General features: G+C 47.5%; 1 protein-coding gene across 1 annotated transcript; it reads right to left on the reverse strand.

The window, feature by feature from the left end:
* LOC110435942 lies at nt 954–1,343 on the reverse strand. Its single transcript, XM_021462049.1, has one exon. It carries the CDS (start codon nt 1,341–1,343, stop codon nt 954–956), a length of 390 nt encoding a protein of 129 aa, XP_021317724.1.

Raw genomic sequence — 19,155 nt, forward strand, 5'->3', positions numbered from 1 at the left:
AGGATCCCTATTGGGCTTCGTCGGTATAGCTCTTCGTTTTCGCCATAGATTACGTACAATTTGTCCCGTCGAGCGATACGACGGGCCTCGGACTGATCCTCCGGCAGTTCACACCGGATTAGGCAATCCAGGAACGACGTACGCCAGTTGAACGGTCGACCGGGACGTTGTTCGACCTCCATTACTTCCGCCGCCGTTAGTAAGGCTTCGACAGCGTCGGTGGGCTTAGGAGTGGGGGTTTTGGTGTTAACCCCCGTGCCTAGGTTGACAGATGGCTCATGCAGGTCTCTTGAGAACGCGTCGGGTGGGACGGTGCCTCGAGTTGATGCGATCTTAGCGAGCTCGTCGGCTGCTTCGTTGTATTGTCGTGTGACGTGGATGAGCTCGAGGCCGTGGAACTTGTCCTCGAGCCTGCATACTTCCTTGCAGTACGCCTCCATCTTTGGGTCATGGCAGCTTGAGGCCTTCATCACTTGGTCAATGACTAGCTGAGAGTCACCTCGAACGTCGAGGCATCAAACCCCTAGCTCGATAGCGATCCTTAACCCGTTGACGAGGGCTTCGTATTCTGCAACATTGTTAGACGCGGCGAAGTGTATTCTAATGACATACCTCATGTGGACGCCGAGGGGTGAGATGAGTAGCAGGCCTGCCCCAGCTCCCATCTTCATGAGGGACCCATCGAAGTACATCATCCACAGCTCTGCTTGCACCTGAGCTGGGGGGAGCTGAGTGTCCGTCCATGCAACGACGAAATCCGCCAGGGCTTGAGATTTGATGGCTTTGTGAGGCGCATAAGTGAGGGTCTCACCCATGAGCTCGACCGACCATTTGGTGATCCTCCTAGTGGCCTCTCGATTCTAGATGATCTCGCCCAAGGGGAAGGATGAGACCACCGTGATTGGGTGACCGAGAAAGTAATGCTGCAGCTTGCGTCGAGCGAGAATCATGGCTTAGATCAACTTCTGAATCTGGGGGTACCGTACCTTGGTTTCTGAGAGGACCTCACTGATGAAGTAGACCGGCCGCTGGACTGGTAACGCGTGTCCCTCCTCCGGCCTTTCGACCACCACAGCCGCACTGACGAACTGGGTCGTTGCTACGATGTATAGGAGCAGAGGCTCTACGGGCTGAGGGGGAACTAGGATAGGGGTGGTGGTCAGCGTTTTTTTCAGGTTGTCGAGGGCTTCCTCGGCCTCGGGGGTCCAAGAGAAACGTTCGGCTTTCTTCAGGAGCCGATACAGCGGCAATGCCTTTTCTCCTAACCTCAAAATGAAATGGCTCAGCGCCGCCAGGCAACCCGTAATTTTCTGCACGCCCTTGTCGTCTCGTATCAGCCCCATCCTTGCGATGGCCGAGATTTTTTTGGGGTTAGCCTCGATGCCGCGTTGGGAGACTATGTAACCCAGGAGCATGCCTCGAGGCATGCCGAAGACATATTTCTCGGGGTTGAGCATGATTTTATTAGCGCGTAAACAGCTAAAGGTGATCTCGAGGTCCTGAATCAGGTCGCCTCATTTTTTTTATTTGACGACGATGTCGTCAACGTATGCCTCGACCGTCGACCCTATGTGCTCACCGAACACGTGGAGCATGCATCGCTGGTATGTTGCCCAGCGTTTCGAAGCCCGAAGGGCATGGTCACGTAACAATACATCCCAAAAGGCATCATAAAAGATGTCGTGAGCTGGTTGGACTCTTTCATCTTTATTTGATGGTAGCCGAAATATGCATCAAGGAACGAAAGGGTCTCACATCCCGCGGTAGAATCAATAATTTGGTCCATGCGTGGTAAAGGAAAAGGAACTTTTTGACATGCTTTATTTAAACTCGTATAATCGACACACATCCTCATTTTCCCATTCTTTTTCTTAACTAATACAGGATTTGCTAACCAGTCGGGATGATGAACCTCCTTGATGAATCTGGCCATCAAAAGCTTGTGGATTTCCTCGCCATTGATCTTACGCTTCTCCTCGTCGAAGCGACGCAAGCGTTGCTTCACTGGCTTGGAACCGGCTCGAATCTCCAAGGAGTGCTCGGCGACTTCCCTCGGTATGCCAGGCATGTCCGAAGGACTCCATGCAAACATATCGGTGTTTGCACAGAGAAAGTTGATGAGCACGGCTTCCTATTTGCGGTCGAGGTTGGCGCCGATCGTCAGTGCTTTGTCGTCGGAGACGTTGGTGTCGAGCGGGATTTTCTTCGTGCCCTCCGCTAGTTCGAAGTTGCCCACATGAAGTTTAGGCTCTAGAGCCTCAGCGGCGAGGGCCTCGAGCTTCGAGGCGAGTTCGGTGGAGCTCTCGACGACTTCTCCATACTCGACGCACTCGACGTCGCACTGGTATGCGTGCTCGTAGGAGGAGCTAACAGTGATGACTCCCTTAGGTCCGGGCATCTTCCGCTTCAAGTAAGTGTAGTTGGGGATAGCTATGAACTTGGCGTATCCCGGTCGTCCGATGATGGCGTGGTATGTGCCGCGAAATCCCACCACTTCGAAGGTGAGAGTTTCCTTCCTGAAGTTGGCCGCTGTGCCGAAACAGACCGGCAGGTTGATTCGACCTACCCGTAACGCCTTCTTCCCTGGCACGACGCTATGGTAACCGCCCGCGCTTGGTTGGAGCTGCGCCCTTTCGATGCCAAGGAGGTCGAGGGTCTCGAGGTAAATGATGTTCAGGCTGCTGCCGCCGTCCATCAGGACCTTCGAGAGCCTGGTGTTGATGATGATAGGGTCGACGATAAGCGGGTAGACGCCGGGAGTGACCACCCTGTCGGGGTGGTCGTCGCGGTCGAAGGTGATGGGGGTGCTCGACCAGTTGAGATACTGGGGCACCGCCATCCTCACTGCAAAGACCTCGCGGCGCTCCCTCTTGCGCTGCCTCGTGGTGAGCTGCGTCGAGGGTCCACCGTAGATCATGTAGCAGTCGTGGACGGCAGGGAAGCCTTCGTCTTTGTTTTCCCCCTTATCGTCGCTCTTGTCTTTCCTTTTGTCGTCCTTCTTTAGCCCCAGGATGTCGAAGTACTTTTTCAGCATGCAACAGTCTTTGAGCTTGTGATTCGCCCCTCCCTTATGATAAGGGCAGGGCTCCTTGAGCATTTTGTCAAAGACGGCCTCCTCTGGTGGTCCTCGAGGCTTTTTGCGCTCTACGGCGGCGACGAAGTCACCGTCGAGAGCCTCCCGCTTGAATGATCGTGCTTTCTTCTTCTTTCCCTTCTTAGACCGTCTGTTGGGGCCCTCGTCGTCGTCCACTGGCGTCTTCCCTTTGCCGCCTTCATGGTTGAAGAAAGCACCGATTGCCTCCTCACCCGCAGCGTAGTTTGCCACCATATCCATTAGTTCATCGATGGTCTGAGGTCGGTTTCGACCCAATTTCCACACCAAATCCTTGCATGTGGTGCCTGAGACGAAGGCCAAAATGACGTCGTGGTCGGGGATGTGCGGAAGCTCAGTGCGTTGCTTCGAAAAGCGTCAAGCGTACTCTCAGAGAGATTCTCCTGATTTCTGCTTGCACTTGCTGAGATCCCATGAGTTGTCGCGTCGTATGTAGGTCCCCTTGAAGTTTCCTTCAAACACCCGGACCAAATCGGTCCAGTCGTGGATCTGGTTAGTGGGGAGTTCCTCGAGCTATCTGCGGGCAGTGTCGGAGAGGAAGAGCGGTAGTTAGCGGATGATGGCTCGATCGTCTCCTCGAGTGCCTCCCAACTGGCATGCCAGCCACAAGTCTGCCAGCCACAGCTCTACCTTGGTCTCGCTGTTGTATTTGGCAATGCTGGTCGGGGGTCGAAATGGGCTCGGCAGCGGCATGCTACGGATTGCTCTGCTGAAGACTCGAGGGCACGGTGGTTCTAGAGCCATTCGGTCTTCGTCGTTGTCGTGTCGTCCACCGTGGTGGGCGCTGTAGCCGCGCTCCTCTGCGTCCCCATGCTGGCGGCGGCAATGCTCGTTGATGTCGTGTCGAGCGTCGTGCCACCGTTGATTATCGACGAGGTGCTCCTGGACTGGCGCTGCTTTCCTTCCTCGAGGGGGTGGTTCTTGATGGACCGACGCCTCCCTCTCGTTTCGGGCCGGCTCGGCGCGTTTTTCCATAGCTGCCCCCCAACGTCGAGAGGCTGAGCTCTCGACCTGCTGAGCTGCCACCACGTGGAGCAGAGTCTACACTTCATCTTGAATGCGCCGTGCCTGGGAGTTCGAGGGCTTAGGCATGTTACGCAGCAGCATGGTTGCCGCCACGACGTTCTGGCCTGCTCGAGGGAAGCGTCTAACGAGCGGCTCTGGCTCCTCGTCTCTGACGATCTGTCGGTACACCTCTCGAGCATGACCGCGCGTGACTCCGCCGTGTGGGTACGGTTGGTCCTGCTCGAGGGCCCGCTTGAGTTGGGTGAGGCACTTGCGATCCTCATCGAGCTTTGCCTTGAGCTCCCATAACTGCGCAAGTTGCGCGGCTTTGTCTTCCTGAGGCAGAGGGTCGACCCGACCGTTGTTCCTAGGTGTCCTAGGATCTTCCCTCGCCAACGGGGTTCGGCCACCGACGGCGGCGTCTTGCGTGTCGTCAGTAGTTGCTAATTCCCCATCGATGTTGAAGCATTCCCTCATAGGGTCGTAGTTGTCGGATTCAGAGTCGGGATCTGGTTCAGCGGCGTAGAAGCATCCACGCCCCTCCTCCACCAGCTACTGCCTGAGCGAGGTGATTGTGTATCGCCTGGGTCCTAGGCGTCGGAGGCTTCATACATAGGAAAAATCCGGCAGCTCAGCTGCTCGCGGGGCTTGCTGCTGTGTCCCGGCGCCGCACAGGAGGACCAGTGGTCGCTCCTCATACGTCTGGGCATCCGGGCGTATTGCCCTGGCGAGTGACGTCGCTGCATTGTCCAGACCAAACGGGTGTGCTCTCCTAGAGGCGAACAAACCGTGTGGTAGCAGCGCCGTCAAGGGTGAGAGGGTGTGAGGTACGCTATCACCCAATGTCCTTGTGTGGCCGTCTTGACATCGGGCCGTCGTACCCGTGGCCTCAGTGCGCGGGGCTGTCGCCTCCTACACCGCCACTCGCCTTGCACGAGTCGATGACCGTGAAGCGGCAGAGGGGCGGTGGTGTTGCTACCCACGCCTCTTCTTAGGCGGGGAGGCGTGGTGGCAAGGCCGTCTCAGAGCCTTTGATTGTGCGGGCGTGATGCGAACCCCACCCGGTCTTTTGATTGAGAGCAGGATCATGTCGTAGCCGAAACCGGTGGACATGAACTCGAGACTCCCGAACCAAATCACCATGGAGCGTGGGATCGACAGGACGAGAGTGAAAAACACGCAGGACCCCTACCTGGCGCGCCAACTGTTGGTGTTTTGACCCCGGGGGGTAACACCAACGAGTGAATTTGTTCTAGTTCAGGCAAGAGAAGGCCCTACGTCTAGTGGGGGAGGAGATCTTCTATTATCTTGCACCTAAGTGCTTGTACAGGGGTGAATACAGGTGAATGTTGCTAAGGATTCTAAGTCCTAGACGGTAGTGATGTATGGAAGGTTGTTCTATGTGTGTCTCTCTCCCCGTATCTCTTCCTCGGTGTCCCCTTTTATAGTTCCAAGGGGAGACCCAGGTTACAAGTCGTAGGCAATAGAATAAGGCTCGATAGGGGCGTGGCGCGCTGACCTACTCGAGGCCTCCATACCGGCGTGGCTTCGAGCCGTCTTGTTACTGGGTACTTTGGTGATGATTGCGCGTGCTTCTGGGTTTGGCTCCTATACATCATCTCGGATTGGCTTAGGCGCGACCGTGCCTGTATGTCGTGGCAGTGGTCACATCCAGAGTGGTTGAAGCGCTGACTTTCATTGCCTAACCCTTCCCTGGGAAGGAACGTATTTGCTCGAGGGTCTGGTACAGTGGATGGCGTCGTTGAGCGATGCGCTGACTCTGGGCGCCACGAGGGATGCCGTGATGTGACATCTCAGCTGTCACACTGTGCTCGGTTGTACTCTTGTTTATTTGGGGGATAAAGCTGCGAAAGTGGGGATTGGACGGATGCTTGTTCCCTATCACGTTTCCCGTGACTGTCGGCTTAGGTGAGAGCATGCCAGGCGCATTAAATGCCCTAGCTCCTGTACCCGCGACAGGCGGCGGACAGCGCCTTTATGCTCGAGGCCTATCGATTCGCCCGAGCCACTTCCGTATTTGACGGTCGTCATTTAATCGAGCCTCTGTCGATTCGCACGACCTTGTTTCCGTGTTTGAGGCTATAGTCGACATCGAGCTTTATTGATTACGTGTGTATGCAGGGGCATCGAGTTAGGGCCTCGACTTATGTGTGGATCCTTTCGTTATGAGCGTTGGTTGGGGTACCCCTTACTGACACCCTCGACAAGATAGTTGCACGGTTTAAATGGAACATACCATATGCTTGGAAATCAATTGGAACGCACCCGATGGAACTCCTAAATGATGTGTGTCATATTGAATCTTGCTTTGGTCCATTTGGAGATAGTGTTTGTTTCCGTGCAAGATAGGTGCACAGTTTGCAACTAATGCACCATAGTCTAAGAAACCATTTTGGATGCACCTGTTCATACACCTGGGTGAACAGGCTCAAGTGGAAGCTTAATTCGATCTGTTTGAAGATAGTGCTAATCTTGATGCAAGATAGGTAAACGGTTTGCATGGAACATACCATATGCTTGGAAATCAATTTGGAGCCACCCAATGGAACTCCTAGATGACGTGTGTCATATGGAATCTCGCTTCAATGTGTTTGGAGACAGTGTTAGTTTCGGTGCAAGATAGGTGCACGGTTTGCACCTAATGCAGCATAGGTTAAGAAACCATTTTGGACGCACCCGATGGTACTCATAGGTAAAGGGGCTCAAGTGAAAGCTCGATTTGGTCTATTCGGAGATAGTGCTAATCTTGATGCAAGATAGTTGCATAGTTTGCATGGAACGTACCATATGCTTAGAATCAATTTGGATGCACCCAATGGAACTCCTAGATGACGTGTGTCATATGGAATCTCGCTTCGGTTCGTTTGGAGACAATGTTAGTTTCAGTTAAAGTTAGGTGCACAGTATGTACCTAATGCACCATAGTCTAAGAAACCATTTTGGACGCACCTGTTTGTACTCCTAGATAAAGATGCTCAAGTGGAAGCTCGGTTCGGTCTGTTTGGAGATAGTGCTAAAATTAATGCAAGATAGGTCCACGGTTTGCAAGGAACATACCATCTCGCTTCAGTCTGTTTGGAGACATTGTTAGTTTCAATGCAATATAGGTGCACAGTTTGCGCCTAATGCACCATAGTCTAAGAAACCATTTTGGACGCACCTGTTGGTACTCCTAGGTGAAGAGGCTCAAGTGGAAGCTCAGTTCGGTCTGTTTGGAGATAGAGCTAATCTTAATGCAAGATAGTTGCATAGTTTGCGTGGAACATACCAAATGCTTGGAAATTAGTTTGGACGCACCTAATGGGACTGCTAGATGACGTGTGTCATATGGAATCTCGCTTCGGTCTATTTAGAGAGAGTGTTAGTTTTGGTGCAAGATAGGTGTACGGTTTGCACCTAATGCACCATAGGCTAAGAAACAATTTTGGACGCACCTGATGGTACTCTTAGGTAAAGGGCTCAAGTAAAAGCTTGGTTTAGTCTGTTTTGAGATAGTGCTAATCTTGATGCAAAATAGATTCATGGTTTGCATGGAACATACCATATGCTCAGAAATCAATTTGGATGGACCGATAGAACTCCTCGATGACGTGTGTCATATGGAATCTCGCTTCGGTCTGTTTAGAGATAGTGTTAGTTTCGATGCAAGATATGTGCACGGTTTGCGCCTAATGCAACATAGTCTAAGAAACTATTTTGGACGCACCTGTTAGTACTTCTGGGTGAAGAGGCTCAAGTGGAAGCTCGGTTCGATCAGTTTGGAGATAGTGCTAATCTTTATGCAAGATAGGTGATGGGTTTGCATGGAACATACAATATTCTTTGAAATCAATTTGGACACACCCGACGGAACTCCCTGATGACGTGTGTCATATGGAATCTCACTTCGGTCCGTTTAGAGATAGTGTTAGTTTCGGTGCAAGATATGTGCACGGTTTGCGCCTAAAGCACAATAGGCTAAGAAACCATTTTAGACGCACCTGATGGTACTCATAGGTGAAGAGGCTCAAGTGGAAGTTCGGTTAGGTCTGTTCGGAGATAGTGCTAATCTTGATGTAAGATAGTTGCACGGTTTGCATGGAACGTACCATATGCTTGGAAATCAATTTGAACGCACCTGATGGAACTCCTAGATGACGTGTGTCTTATTGAATCTCGCTTCGGTCCATTTGGAGATAGTGTTTGTTTCCGTGCAAGATAGGTGCACGGTTTGCGCCTAAAGCACCATAGGCTAAGAAACCATTTTAGACGCACCTGATGGTACTCATAGGTGAAGAGGCTCAAGTGGAAGTTCGGTTGGGTCTGTTCGGAGATAGTGCTAATCTTGATGTAAGATAGTTGCACGGTTTGCATGGAACGTACGATATGCTTGGAAATCAATTTGAACGCACCGATGGAACTCCTAGATGACGTGTGTCATATTGAATCTCGCTTCGGTCCATTTGGAGATAGTGTTTGTTTCCGTGCAAGATAGGTGCACAGTTTGCGACTAATGCACCATAGTCTAAGAAACTATTTTGGATGCACCTGTTCATACACCTGGGTGAACAGGCTCAAGTGGAAGCTTAGTTCGATCTATTTGGAGATAGTGCTAATCCTGATGCAAGATAGGTAAACGGTTTGCATGGAACATACCATGTGCTTGGAAATCAATTTGGATGCACCCGATGGAACTCCTAGATGACGTGTGTCATATGGAATCTCGCTTCAGTCTATTTGGAGACAGTGTTAGTTTCGGTGCAAGATAGGTGCACTGTTTGCACCTAATGCAGCATAGGCTAAGAAACCATTTTGTACGCACCTGGTAGTACTCCTAGGTATAGGGCTCAAGTGAAAGCTCGTTTTGGTCTATTTGGAGATAGTGCTAATCTTGATGTAAGATAGATGAACGGTTTGCATGGAACGTATCATATGCTCATAAATCAATTTGGACGCACCCAATTGAACTCCTTGTTGACATGTGTCATATGGAATCTTGCTTCGGTCCATTTGGAGACAGAAGTTTCGATTCAAGTTAGGTGCACAGTTGAAAGGTCCTAATATGGCTAGAGGGGGGTGAATAGCCTATTTAAAAATCTACAAACTCACTAGAGCAAGAGGTTAGTAGATAACAAGCGTAGCTTTTTGCTCTAGCTCTAAAGGGGTGTTTGCTAGCCACCTATCAAACAATCTAGTTGCTATGATCACTATGCACACAAGAGCTATGTCACTACTTACACTAGAGAGCTATCTAAAGTTTCTATACAAGTAAGTAAGCTACTCTAGTTTGAGGGAATGTAATAGAGATGGTTTCATCTTTATACTGCCACGTAGAGGGGATGAACCAATCAGTAATATGAAGTCCAATCACCGGGAGAAATCCAATGAACAATCAAAATGGAGACACACAATTTTCTCCCGAGGTTTGTGTGCTTGTCGGCACGCTACGTCCCCATTGTGTCGACCAACACTGGTGGTTCGGCGGCTACGAGGTGTAGCACGAACCTCGTCCTCACTAGGACACCGCAAGAACCGACCCACAAGTGAGATAACTCAATGACACAAGCAATCCACTAAAGTTACCTTTTGGCTCTCTGCCGGGAAGGTACAAGACCCCTCACAATCACCGGGAGATGGCCACGAACAATCACCAACTCGTGCCAATGCTCCTCCGCTGCTCCAAGCCGTCTAGGTGGCGGCAACCACCAAGAGTAACAAGAAAACTGCAGCCAAATCGATCCCCAAGTGCCACTAGATGCAATCACTCAAGCAAATGCACTTGGAATCACTCTCAATCTCACAAACATGAATAATCTATGAAGGAGATGAGAGGGAGGTGTTTGCTTAGGCTCACAAGGATTCAAGTATGCTAGAATGCCAAGAGAGTGAGCCCCAATCTAGCCAACAACTATTTATAAGCTCCTCAAAACAAATAGAGCCGTTGGCTCTTTCATTGGGCTAAAAACGGGGTCACCGGACGCACCGCAGGGGGCACCAGATGCTCAACCCCTGCGTCCGGTGCTCCAGAAATAGCCACGTGTTGCCCTATCCACTTTCGCGTGTTGATCTCTAACAGTCACCTGCAGAGCACCGGATGTGCTCAAGTTGGCACAGGACGCGTCCGGTACTCACCGGACTTAAACTCAGGGAGGTCTACAAACTCGCGGGATCACCGGACGCTGAGCACCGGACCGTCCGGTGCTCACCGGTCTCATACCCAAAGAGCATTGCAAAAGTGCAGAACACCGGACTCAAAACACCAGACGCTCCAACAAGGTCTAACCTGCGTCTGGTGCCTAGCGTCTGGTGCCTAACCCTTGCTGAGCCAGGCACTGCCTACACACCGGACGCACAGACACAGCGTCCGGTGCCTCTGGGCCAGTGTCCGGTGAGTGTTTCCCGCGACTTCTCCAATTTTCCCATCGGCACAATAGAAAAATTGCACTTCATTTTCTCAAAAAAGCGTTGAATCCCACCGAGGTACCCATCCTCTCTCTACCTTTCAAACTCCACCTCCTTTTCAAAGTGTGCCAACACCACAATGTGTAAACCAACATGTGCACGTGTGTTAGCATTTTCACAAACATTTTCTTCAAAGGAGTTAAGTTAGCTCAATAGGTTCTAAATGCATGCATATGAATAATGACACCTAGTGGCACTTGATAACTGCTTAGCCAAAGAACCCCTCTTTATAGTACGATTACCTATCCTAAATGTGATCACACCCTCTATGGTGTCTTGATCACCAAAACCAAAACCCTAAGCAATACCTTTGCTTGATCTCCATAGGGTTTTGTTTTTCTCTTTCTTCTTTTCCAAGTTGAGCACTTGATCATCTTGTGGTCATCACCATCAACATCATGATCATCTCTTGCTCCATCACTTGGCATGTACCAACCTCATTAAGTCTACACACACTTAGTATAGAGGTTAGTACTAGGGTTTCATCAATTATCCAAAACCAAACTAGGGCTTTCAACAGTTTACGCCTAATGCACCATAGTCTAAGAAACCATTTTGGACGCACCTGTTGGTACTCCAAGGTGAAGAGGCTCAAGTGGAAGCTCGGTTCGGTCTATTTGGAGAACTCCTAGATGATGTGTGTCATATGGAATCTCGCTTCGGTTTGTTTCGAGATAATGTTAGTTTCGGTGCAAGATAAATGCATAGTTTGTGCCTAATGCACCATAGTCTAAGAAACCATTTTTGACACAACTGTTTGTACTCCTATATGAAGAGGCTCAAGTGGAAGCTCGGTTCGGTCTGTTTGGAGATAGTGCTAATCTTGATGCAAAATAGGTGCACGGTTTGCATGGAACATACCATATGCTTGGAAATCAATTTGGATGCTCCTGATGGAACTCCTTCACGACGTGTCTCATATGGAATCTCGCTTTGGTCTGATAAGAAACAGTGTTAGTTTCGGTGCAAGATATGTGCATGGTTTGCGCCTAATGCACCATAGTCTAAGAAACCATTTTGGAAGCACCTGTTGGTACTTCGGTGAAGAGGCTCAAGTGGAAGCTCGGTTTGATCTGTTTGGAGATAGTACTAATCTTGATGCAAGATAGGTGCATGATTTGTAAGGAACATACCATATGCTTAGAAATCAATTTGGACGCACCCAATGGAACTCCTAGATGACGTGTGTCATATGGAATCTTGTTTCGGTCTGTTCGTAGACATTGTAAGTTTTAGTGCAAGATAGGTGCATAGTTTGTTGCCTAATGCAGCATAGTCTAAGAAACCATTTTGGACGCACTATTTGGTACTCCTTGGTGAAGAGGCTCAAATGGAAGCTTGGTTTGGTCAGTTTGCAGATAGTGCTAATCCTTATGCACGGTAGTTGCATGGTTTGCATGGAACGTACCATATGCTCAGAAATCAATTTGGACGCACCAGATGGAACTCCTAGATGACATGTGTCATATGGAATCTCACTTTTGTCCGTTTAGAGATATTGTTAGTTTCGGTACAAGATAGGTGCACGGTTTGCACCTAATGCACCATAGGATAAGAAACCATTTTGGTCGCACCCGATGGTACTCCTAGGTCAAGGGGCTCAAGCGAAAGCTCAGTTTGGTCTGTTTGGAGATAGTGCTAATCTTTATGCAAGATAGATGCACGGTTTGCATGGAACATACGATATGGTCAAAAATCAATTAGGACGCACCTGATATCACTCCTTGATGACGTGTGTCATATGGAATCTTGCTTTGGTCTGTTTAGAAACAATGTTAGTTTCGGTGCAAGATATGTGGATGGTTTGCGCCTAATGCACCATAGTCTAAGAAACCATTTTGGAAGCACCTGTTGGTACTTCGGTGAAGAGGCTCAAGTGGAAGCTCAATTTGATCTGTTTGGAGATAGTGCTTATCTTGATGCAAGATAGCTGCATCGTCTACATGGAACGTACCATATGCTTAGAAATTGATTTGGACATACCCGATAGAACTCCTTGATGACGTGTGTCATATGGAATCTCGCTTTGGTGTGCTTAGAGACAGTATTACTTTCGTTGCAAGATATGTGCATGGTTTGCGCCTAATGCACCAAAGTCTAAGAAACCATTTTGGAAGCATGTGTTGGTACTCCTAGGTGAAGATGCTCAAGTGGAGGCTCGGTTCGGTCTGTTTAGAGATAGTTCTAATCTTGAGGCAAGATAGGTGCACAATTTGCATGGAACATACCATATGCTCAGAAATCAATTTGGACGCACCAAATGGAACTCCTAGATGACATGTGTCATATGGAATCTCACTTCGGTCCGTTTAGAGACAGTGTTAGTTTCGGTGCAAGATAGATGCACGGTTTGCACCTAATGCACGATAGGATAAAAAACCATTTTCGACGCACCCGATGGTACTCAAGTGAAAGCTCAGTTTTATCTGTTTGGAGATAGTGTTAATCTTGATGCAAGATAGATGCACGGTTTGCATGGAACATACGATACGGTCAGAAATCAATTAGGATGCACCTGATATAACTCCTTGATGATGTGTGTCATATGGAATCTTGCTTCGGTTCATTTAGAGACTGTTAGTCTTGGTAGAAGATATGTGCACGATTTACGCCTAATGCACCATAGGCTAAGAAACCATTTTAGACGCATCCGATGGAACTCGTAGTTGAAGAGGCTCCAGTTTAGGCTCGATTTGGTCTCTTCGTATATAGTGCTAATCTTAATGCAAGATAGTTGCAAAGTTTGCGTGGAACGTACCATATGTTAAGAAATCAATTTGGACGCACCCAATGGAACTCCTAGATGATGTGTGTCATATGGAATCTCGCTTCGGTTTGTTTCGAGATAATGTTAGTTTCGGTGCAAGATAAATGCATAGTTTGTGCCTAATGCACCATAGTCTAAGAAACCATTTTTTGACACACCTGTTTGTACTCTTAGATGAAGAGGCTCAAGTGGAAGCTCGGTTCGGTCTGTTTGGAGATAGTGCTAATTTTGATGCAAAATAGGTGCACGGTTTGCTTGGAACATACCATATGCTTGGAAATCAATTTGGATGCTCCCGATGGAACTCCTTCATGACGTGTGTCATATGGAATCTCGCTTTGGTCTGATTAGAAACAGTGTTAGTTTCGGTGCAAGATATGTGCATGGTTTGCGCCTAAAGCACCATAGTCTAAGAAACCATTTTGGAAGCACCTGTTGGTACTTCGGTGAAGAGGCTCAAGTGGAAGCTCGGTTTGATCTGTTTGGAGATAGTACTAATCTTGATCCAAGATAGGTGCATGATTTGTAAGGAACATACCATATGCTTAGAAATCAATTTGGACGCACCCAATGGAACTCCTAGATGATGTGTGTCATATGGAATCTTGTTTCGGTCTGTTCGTAGACATTGTAAGTTTTAGTGCAAGATAGGTGTATAGTTTGTTGCCTAATGCAGCATAGTCTAAGAAACCATTTTGGACGCACTATTTGGTACTCCTTGGTGAAGTGGCTCAAATGGAAGCTTGGTTTGGTCAGTTTGCAGATAGTGCTAATCCTTATGCAAGGTAGTTGCATGGTTTGCATGGAACGTACCATATGCTCAGAAATCAATTTGGACGCACCAGATGGAACTCCTAGATGACATGTGTCGTATGGAATCTCACTTTTGTCCGTTTAGAGATAGTGTTAGTTTCGGTGCAAGATAGGTGCACGGTTTGCACCTAATGCACCATAGGATAAGAAACCATTTTGGTCGCACCCGATGGTACTCCTAGGTCAAGGGGCTCAAGCGAAAGATCGGTTGGTCTGTTTGGAGATAGTGCTAATCTTTATGCAAGATAGATGCACGGTTTGCATGGAACATACGATATGGTCAAAAATCAATTAGGACGCACCTGATATCACTCCTTGATGACGTGTGTCATATGGAATCTCGCTTTGGTCTGTTTAGAAACAATGTTAGTTTCGGTGCAAGATATGTGGATGGTTTGCGCCTAATGCACCATAGTCTAAGAAACCATTTTGGAAGCACCTGTTGGTACTTCGGTGAAGAGGCTCAAGTGGAAGCTCAGTTTGATCTGTTTGGAGATAGTGCTTATCTTGATGCAAGATAGCTGCATGGTCTGCATGGAATGTACCATATGCTTAGAAATTGATTTGGACATACCTGATAGAACTCCTTGATGACGTGTGTCATATGGAATCTCGCTTTGGTGTGCTTAGAGACAGTATTACTTTCGGTGCAAGATATGTGCATGGTTTGCGCCTAATGCACCAAAGTCTAAGAAACCATTTTGGAAGCATGTGTTGGTACTCCTAGGTGAAGATGCTCAAGTGGAGGCTCGGTTCGGTCTGTTTAGAGATAGTTCTAATCTTGAGGCAAGATAGGTGCACAATTTGCATGGAACATACCATATGCTCAGAAATCAATTTGGACGCACCAAATGGAACTCCTAGATGACATGTGTCATATGGAATCTCACTTCGGTCCGTTTAGAGACAGTGTTAGTTTCGGTGCAAGATAGATGCACGATTTGCACCTAATGCACGATAGGATAAAAAACCATTTTCGACGCACCCGATGGTACTCAAGTGAAAGCTCAGTTTTATCTGTTTGGAGATAGTGCTAATCTTGATGCAAGATAGATGCACGGTTTGCATGGAACACACGATATGGTCAGAAATCAATTAGGATGCACCTGATATAACTCCTTGATGATGTGTGTCATATGGAATCTTGCTTCGGTTCGTTTAGAGACTGTTAGTTTTGGTAGAAGATATGTGCACGATTTACGACTAATGCACCATATCCTTAGAAACCATTTTACACGCATCCGATGGAACTCGTAGTTGAAGAGGCTCCAGTTTATGCTCAATTTGGTCTCTTCATATATAGTGCTAATCTTGATGCAAGATAGTTGCAAAGTTTGCATGGAACGTACCATATGTTAAGAAAGCAATTTGGACGCACCCAATGGAACTCCTAGATGATGTGTGTCATATGGAATCTCGCTTCGGTTTGTTTCGAGATAATGTTAGTTTCGGTGCAAGATAAATGCATAGTTTGTGCCTAATGCACCATAGTCTAAGAAACCATTTTTGACACAACTGTTTGTACTCCTATATGAAGAGGCTCAAGTGGAAGCTCGGTTCGGTCTGTTTGGAGATAGTGCTAATCTTGATGCAAAATAGGTGCACGGTATGCATGGAACATACCATATGCTTGGAAATCAATTTGGATGCTCCCGATGGAACTCCTTCATGACGTGTGTCATATGGAATCTCGCTTTGGTCTGATTAGAAACAGTGTTAGTTTCGGTGCAAGATATGTGCATGGTTTGTGCCTAATGCACCATAGTCTAAGAAACCATTTTAGAAGCACCTGTTGGTACTTCGGTGAAGAGGCTCAAGTGGAAGCTCGGTTTGATCTGTTTGGAGATAGTACTAATCTTGATCCAAGATAGGTGCATGATTTGTAAGGAACATACCATATGCTTAGAAATCAATTTGGACGCACCCAATGGAACTCCTAGATGACGTGTGTCATATGGAATCTTGTTTCGGTCTGTTCGTAGACATTGTAAGTTTTAGTGCAAGATAGGTGTATAGTTTGTTGCCTAATGCAGCATAGTCTAAGAAACCATTTTGGACGCACTATTTGGTACTCCTTGGTGAAGAGGCTCAAATGGAAGCTTGGTTTGGTCAGTTTGCAGATAGTGCTAATTGATGAGGACATCAACACCAGCGATACATATCCTACATCCACCAGCAATACATATCCTACATCCACCAGCGATACATATCCTACATCCTCTCCGACACAACCTATAGCTGGTCCTCTTACTCGTGCTCGTGCCCGTCAACTCAACCTTCAAGTAAGTTCAGCTTTAAACTCTTGTCAATCATATTTAGACAATGGAGACACGTGCACTTTGGTGTTGCTCAGGAATAATGGACAAGATCAGCAAGGGAAGATTCAACTGCATTCAGAATTTGAGGCAACACCAACTTCAAGGGCTGATTGCATATGGGAAGAGTGATAACTTAACAAAGGTGATTGGAGATCAGGTCCAAGCCTCCACAACATCCTCTGTCAAGTTACCACGTCATTTCTAAAGCAAGGAAACAAAGAGTCCAAACCCAACACGTTTTGGGAGTTGGATTCGGACTGGAAAATAACTCTAACTTGTATGGATCACCACGGCGTCATATGGACTCCAACTGGGACGTTCCTATACTTGTTGGAAAGCTCATGAAGTCTACTTTCCAATGGGTCCAACCACATATCTATGGGGCTTATGAGTCCGGCGCAGTCCTTGTTTTCGTGCCGACACCTTTTTCTGTTTTGGTGCTGCGTCACCCTATTTTGGACCAATGGCCCATGTATCAAGTTGAGTCCATTAGGGACGCGTCCTAGGGTTGGAGGACGACTCTAGCACCCCTTTGGTCGTCCTCCCCTCTATTTATTTACATCTAGAGCCGCCATGAACAACTGGGTTTTGATTAGATAAAGTTTAGCCTTCGCTACTTGCTTGTAAGCGCGCGTGCTGATCCAGCCGCCCGTCTTCTTGTTTTCGAAACCCCACTTCATTAGAGATTGAGTTTGAAACCTTCATTTACATCTGGTAATTTAGTACTTGTTCTACTTGTTCTTGCTGGTTCTTCGATTGCTTGCAGGACGAGTGCCCTAGTGGCCGGGTGTTGCGCTCCACAAGATCGTGACAGCCATTGGAGGCGGTGTATCGGTTGCTAAGGCGCAGTCTTGAGGGCTGTAGTCGGGCCGTGAACGTCATCTCCATTCACTAATCGAGTTATCCAGCGCCTCTCATCGAAAGATCAGGCGAAAACCCTAGTGGGTTCACATCACTAATCCTTATGCAAGGTAGTTGCATGGTTTGCATGGAACGTACCATATGCTCAGAAATCAATTTGGACGCACCAGATGGAACTCCTAGATGACATGTGTCATATGGAATCTCATTTTTGTCCGTTTAGAGATAGTGTTAGTTTCGGTGCAAGATAGGTGCACGGTTTGCACCTAATGCACCATAGGATAAGAAACCATTTTGGTCGCACCCGATGGTACTCCTAGGTCAAGGGGCTCAAGCGAAAGCTCAGTTTGGTCTGTTTGGAGATAGTGCTAATCTTTATGCAAGATAGATGAACGGTTTGCATGGAACATACGATATGGTCAAAAATCAATTAGGACGCACCTGATATCACTCCTTGATGACGTGTGTCATATGGAATCTCGCTTTAGTCTGTTTAGAAACAATGTTAGTTTCGGTGCAAGATATGTGGATGGTTTGCGCCTAATGCACCATAGTCTAAGAAACCATTTTGGAAGCACCTGTTGGTACTTCGGTGAAGAGGCTCAAGTGGAAGCTCAGTTTGATCTGTTTGGAGATAGTGCTTATCTTGATGCAAGATAGCTGCATGGTCTGCATGGAACGTACCATATGCTTAGAAATTGATTTGGACATACCCGATAGAACTCCTTGATGACGTGTGTCATATGGAATCTCGCTTTGGTGTGCTTAGAGACAGTATTACTTTCGGTGCAAGATATGTGCATGGTTTGCGCCTAATGCACCAAAGTCTAAGAAACCATTTTGGAAGCATGTGTTGGTACTCCTAGGTGAAGATGCTCAAGTGGAGGCTCGGTTCGGTCTGTTTAGAGATTGTTCTAATCTTGAGGCAAGATAGGTGCACAATTTGCATGGAACATACCATATGCTCAGAAATCAATTTGGACGCACCAAATGGAACTCCTAGATGACATGTGTCATATGGAATCTCACTTCGGTCCGTTTAGAGACAGTGTTAGTTTCGGTGCAAGATAGATGCACGGTTTGCACCTAATGCACGATAGGATAAAAAACCATTTTTGACGCACCCGATGGTACTCAAGTGAAAGCTCAGTTTTATCTGTTTGGAGATAGTGCTAATCTTGATGCAAGATAGATGCACGGTTTGCATGGAACATACGATATGGTCAGAAATCAATTAGGATGCACCTGATATAACTCCTTGATGATGTGTGTCATATGAAATCTTGCTTCGGTTCGTTTAGAGACTGTTAGTTTTGGTAGAAGATATGTGCACGATTTACGCCTAATGCACCATAGGCTAAGAAACCATTTTAGACGCATCCGATGGAACTCGTAGTTGAAGAGGCTCCAGTTTATGCTCGATTTGGTCTCTTCATATATAGTGCTAATCTTGAAGCAAGATAGTTGCAAAGTTTGCATGGAACGTACCATATGTTAAGAAATCAATTTGGACGCACCCAATGGAACTCCTAGATGATGTGTGTCATATGGAATCTCGCTTCGGTTTGTTTCGAGATAATGTTAGTTTCGGTGCAAGATAAATGCATAGTTTGTGCCTAATGCACCATAGTCTAAGAAACCATTTTTGACACACCTGTTTGTACTCCTAGATGAAGAGGCTCAAGTGGAAGCTCGGTTCGGTCTGTTTGGAGATAGTGCTAATCTTGATGCAAAATAGGTGCACGGTTTGCATGGAACATACCATATGCTTGGAAATCAATTTGGATGCTCCCGATGGAACTCCTTCATGACGTGTG

This window comes from Sorghum bicolor, chromosome 5 (genome assembly GCF_000003195.3).
Source record: "Sorghum bicolor cultivar BTx623 chromosome 5, Sorghum_bicolor_NCBIv3, whole genome shotgun sequence".
NCBI classification, from domain to species: Eukaryota; Viridiplantae; Streptophyta; class Magnoliopsida; order Poales; family Poaceae; genus Sorghum; species Sorghum bicolor.

What these genes read in the sequence shown, in the direction of transcription:
- LOC110435942 (XM_021462049.1), bottom strand. Translation starts at nt 1,343, where the DNA reads ATGGGGCTGATACGAGACGACAAGGGCGTGCAGAAAATTACGGGTTGC.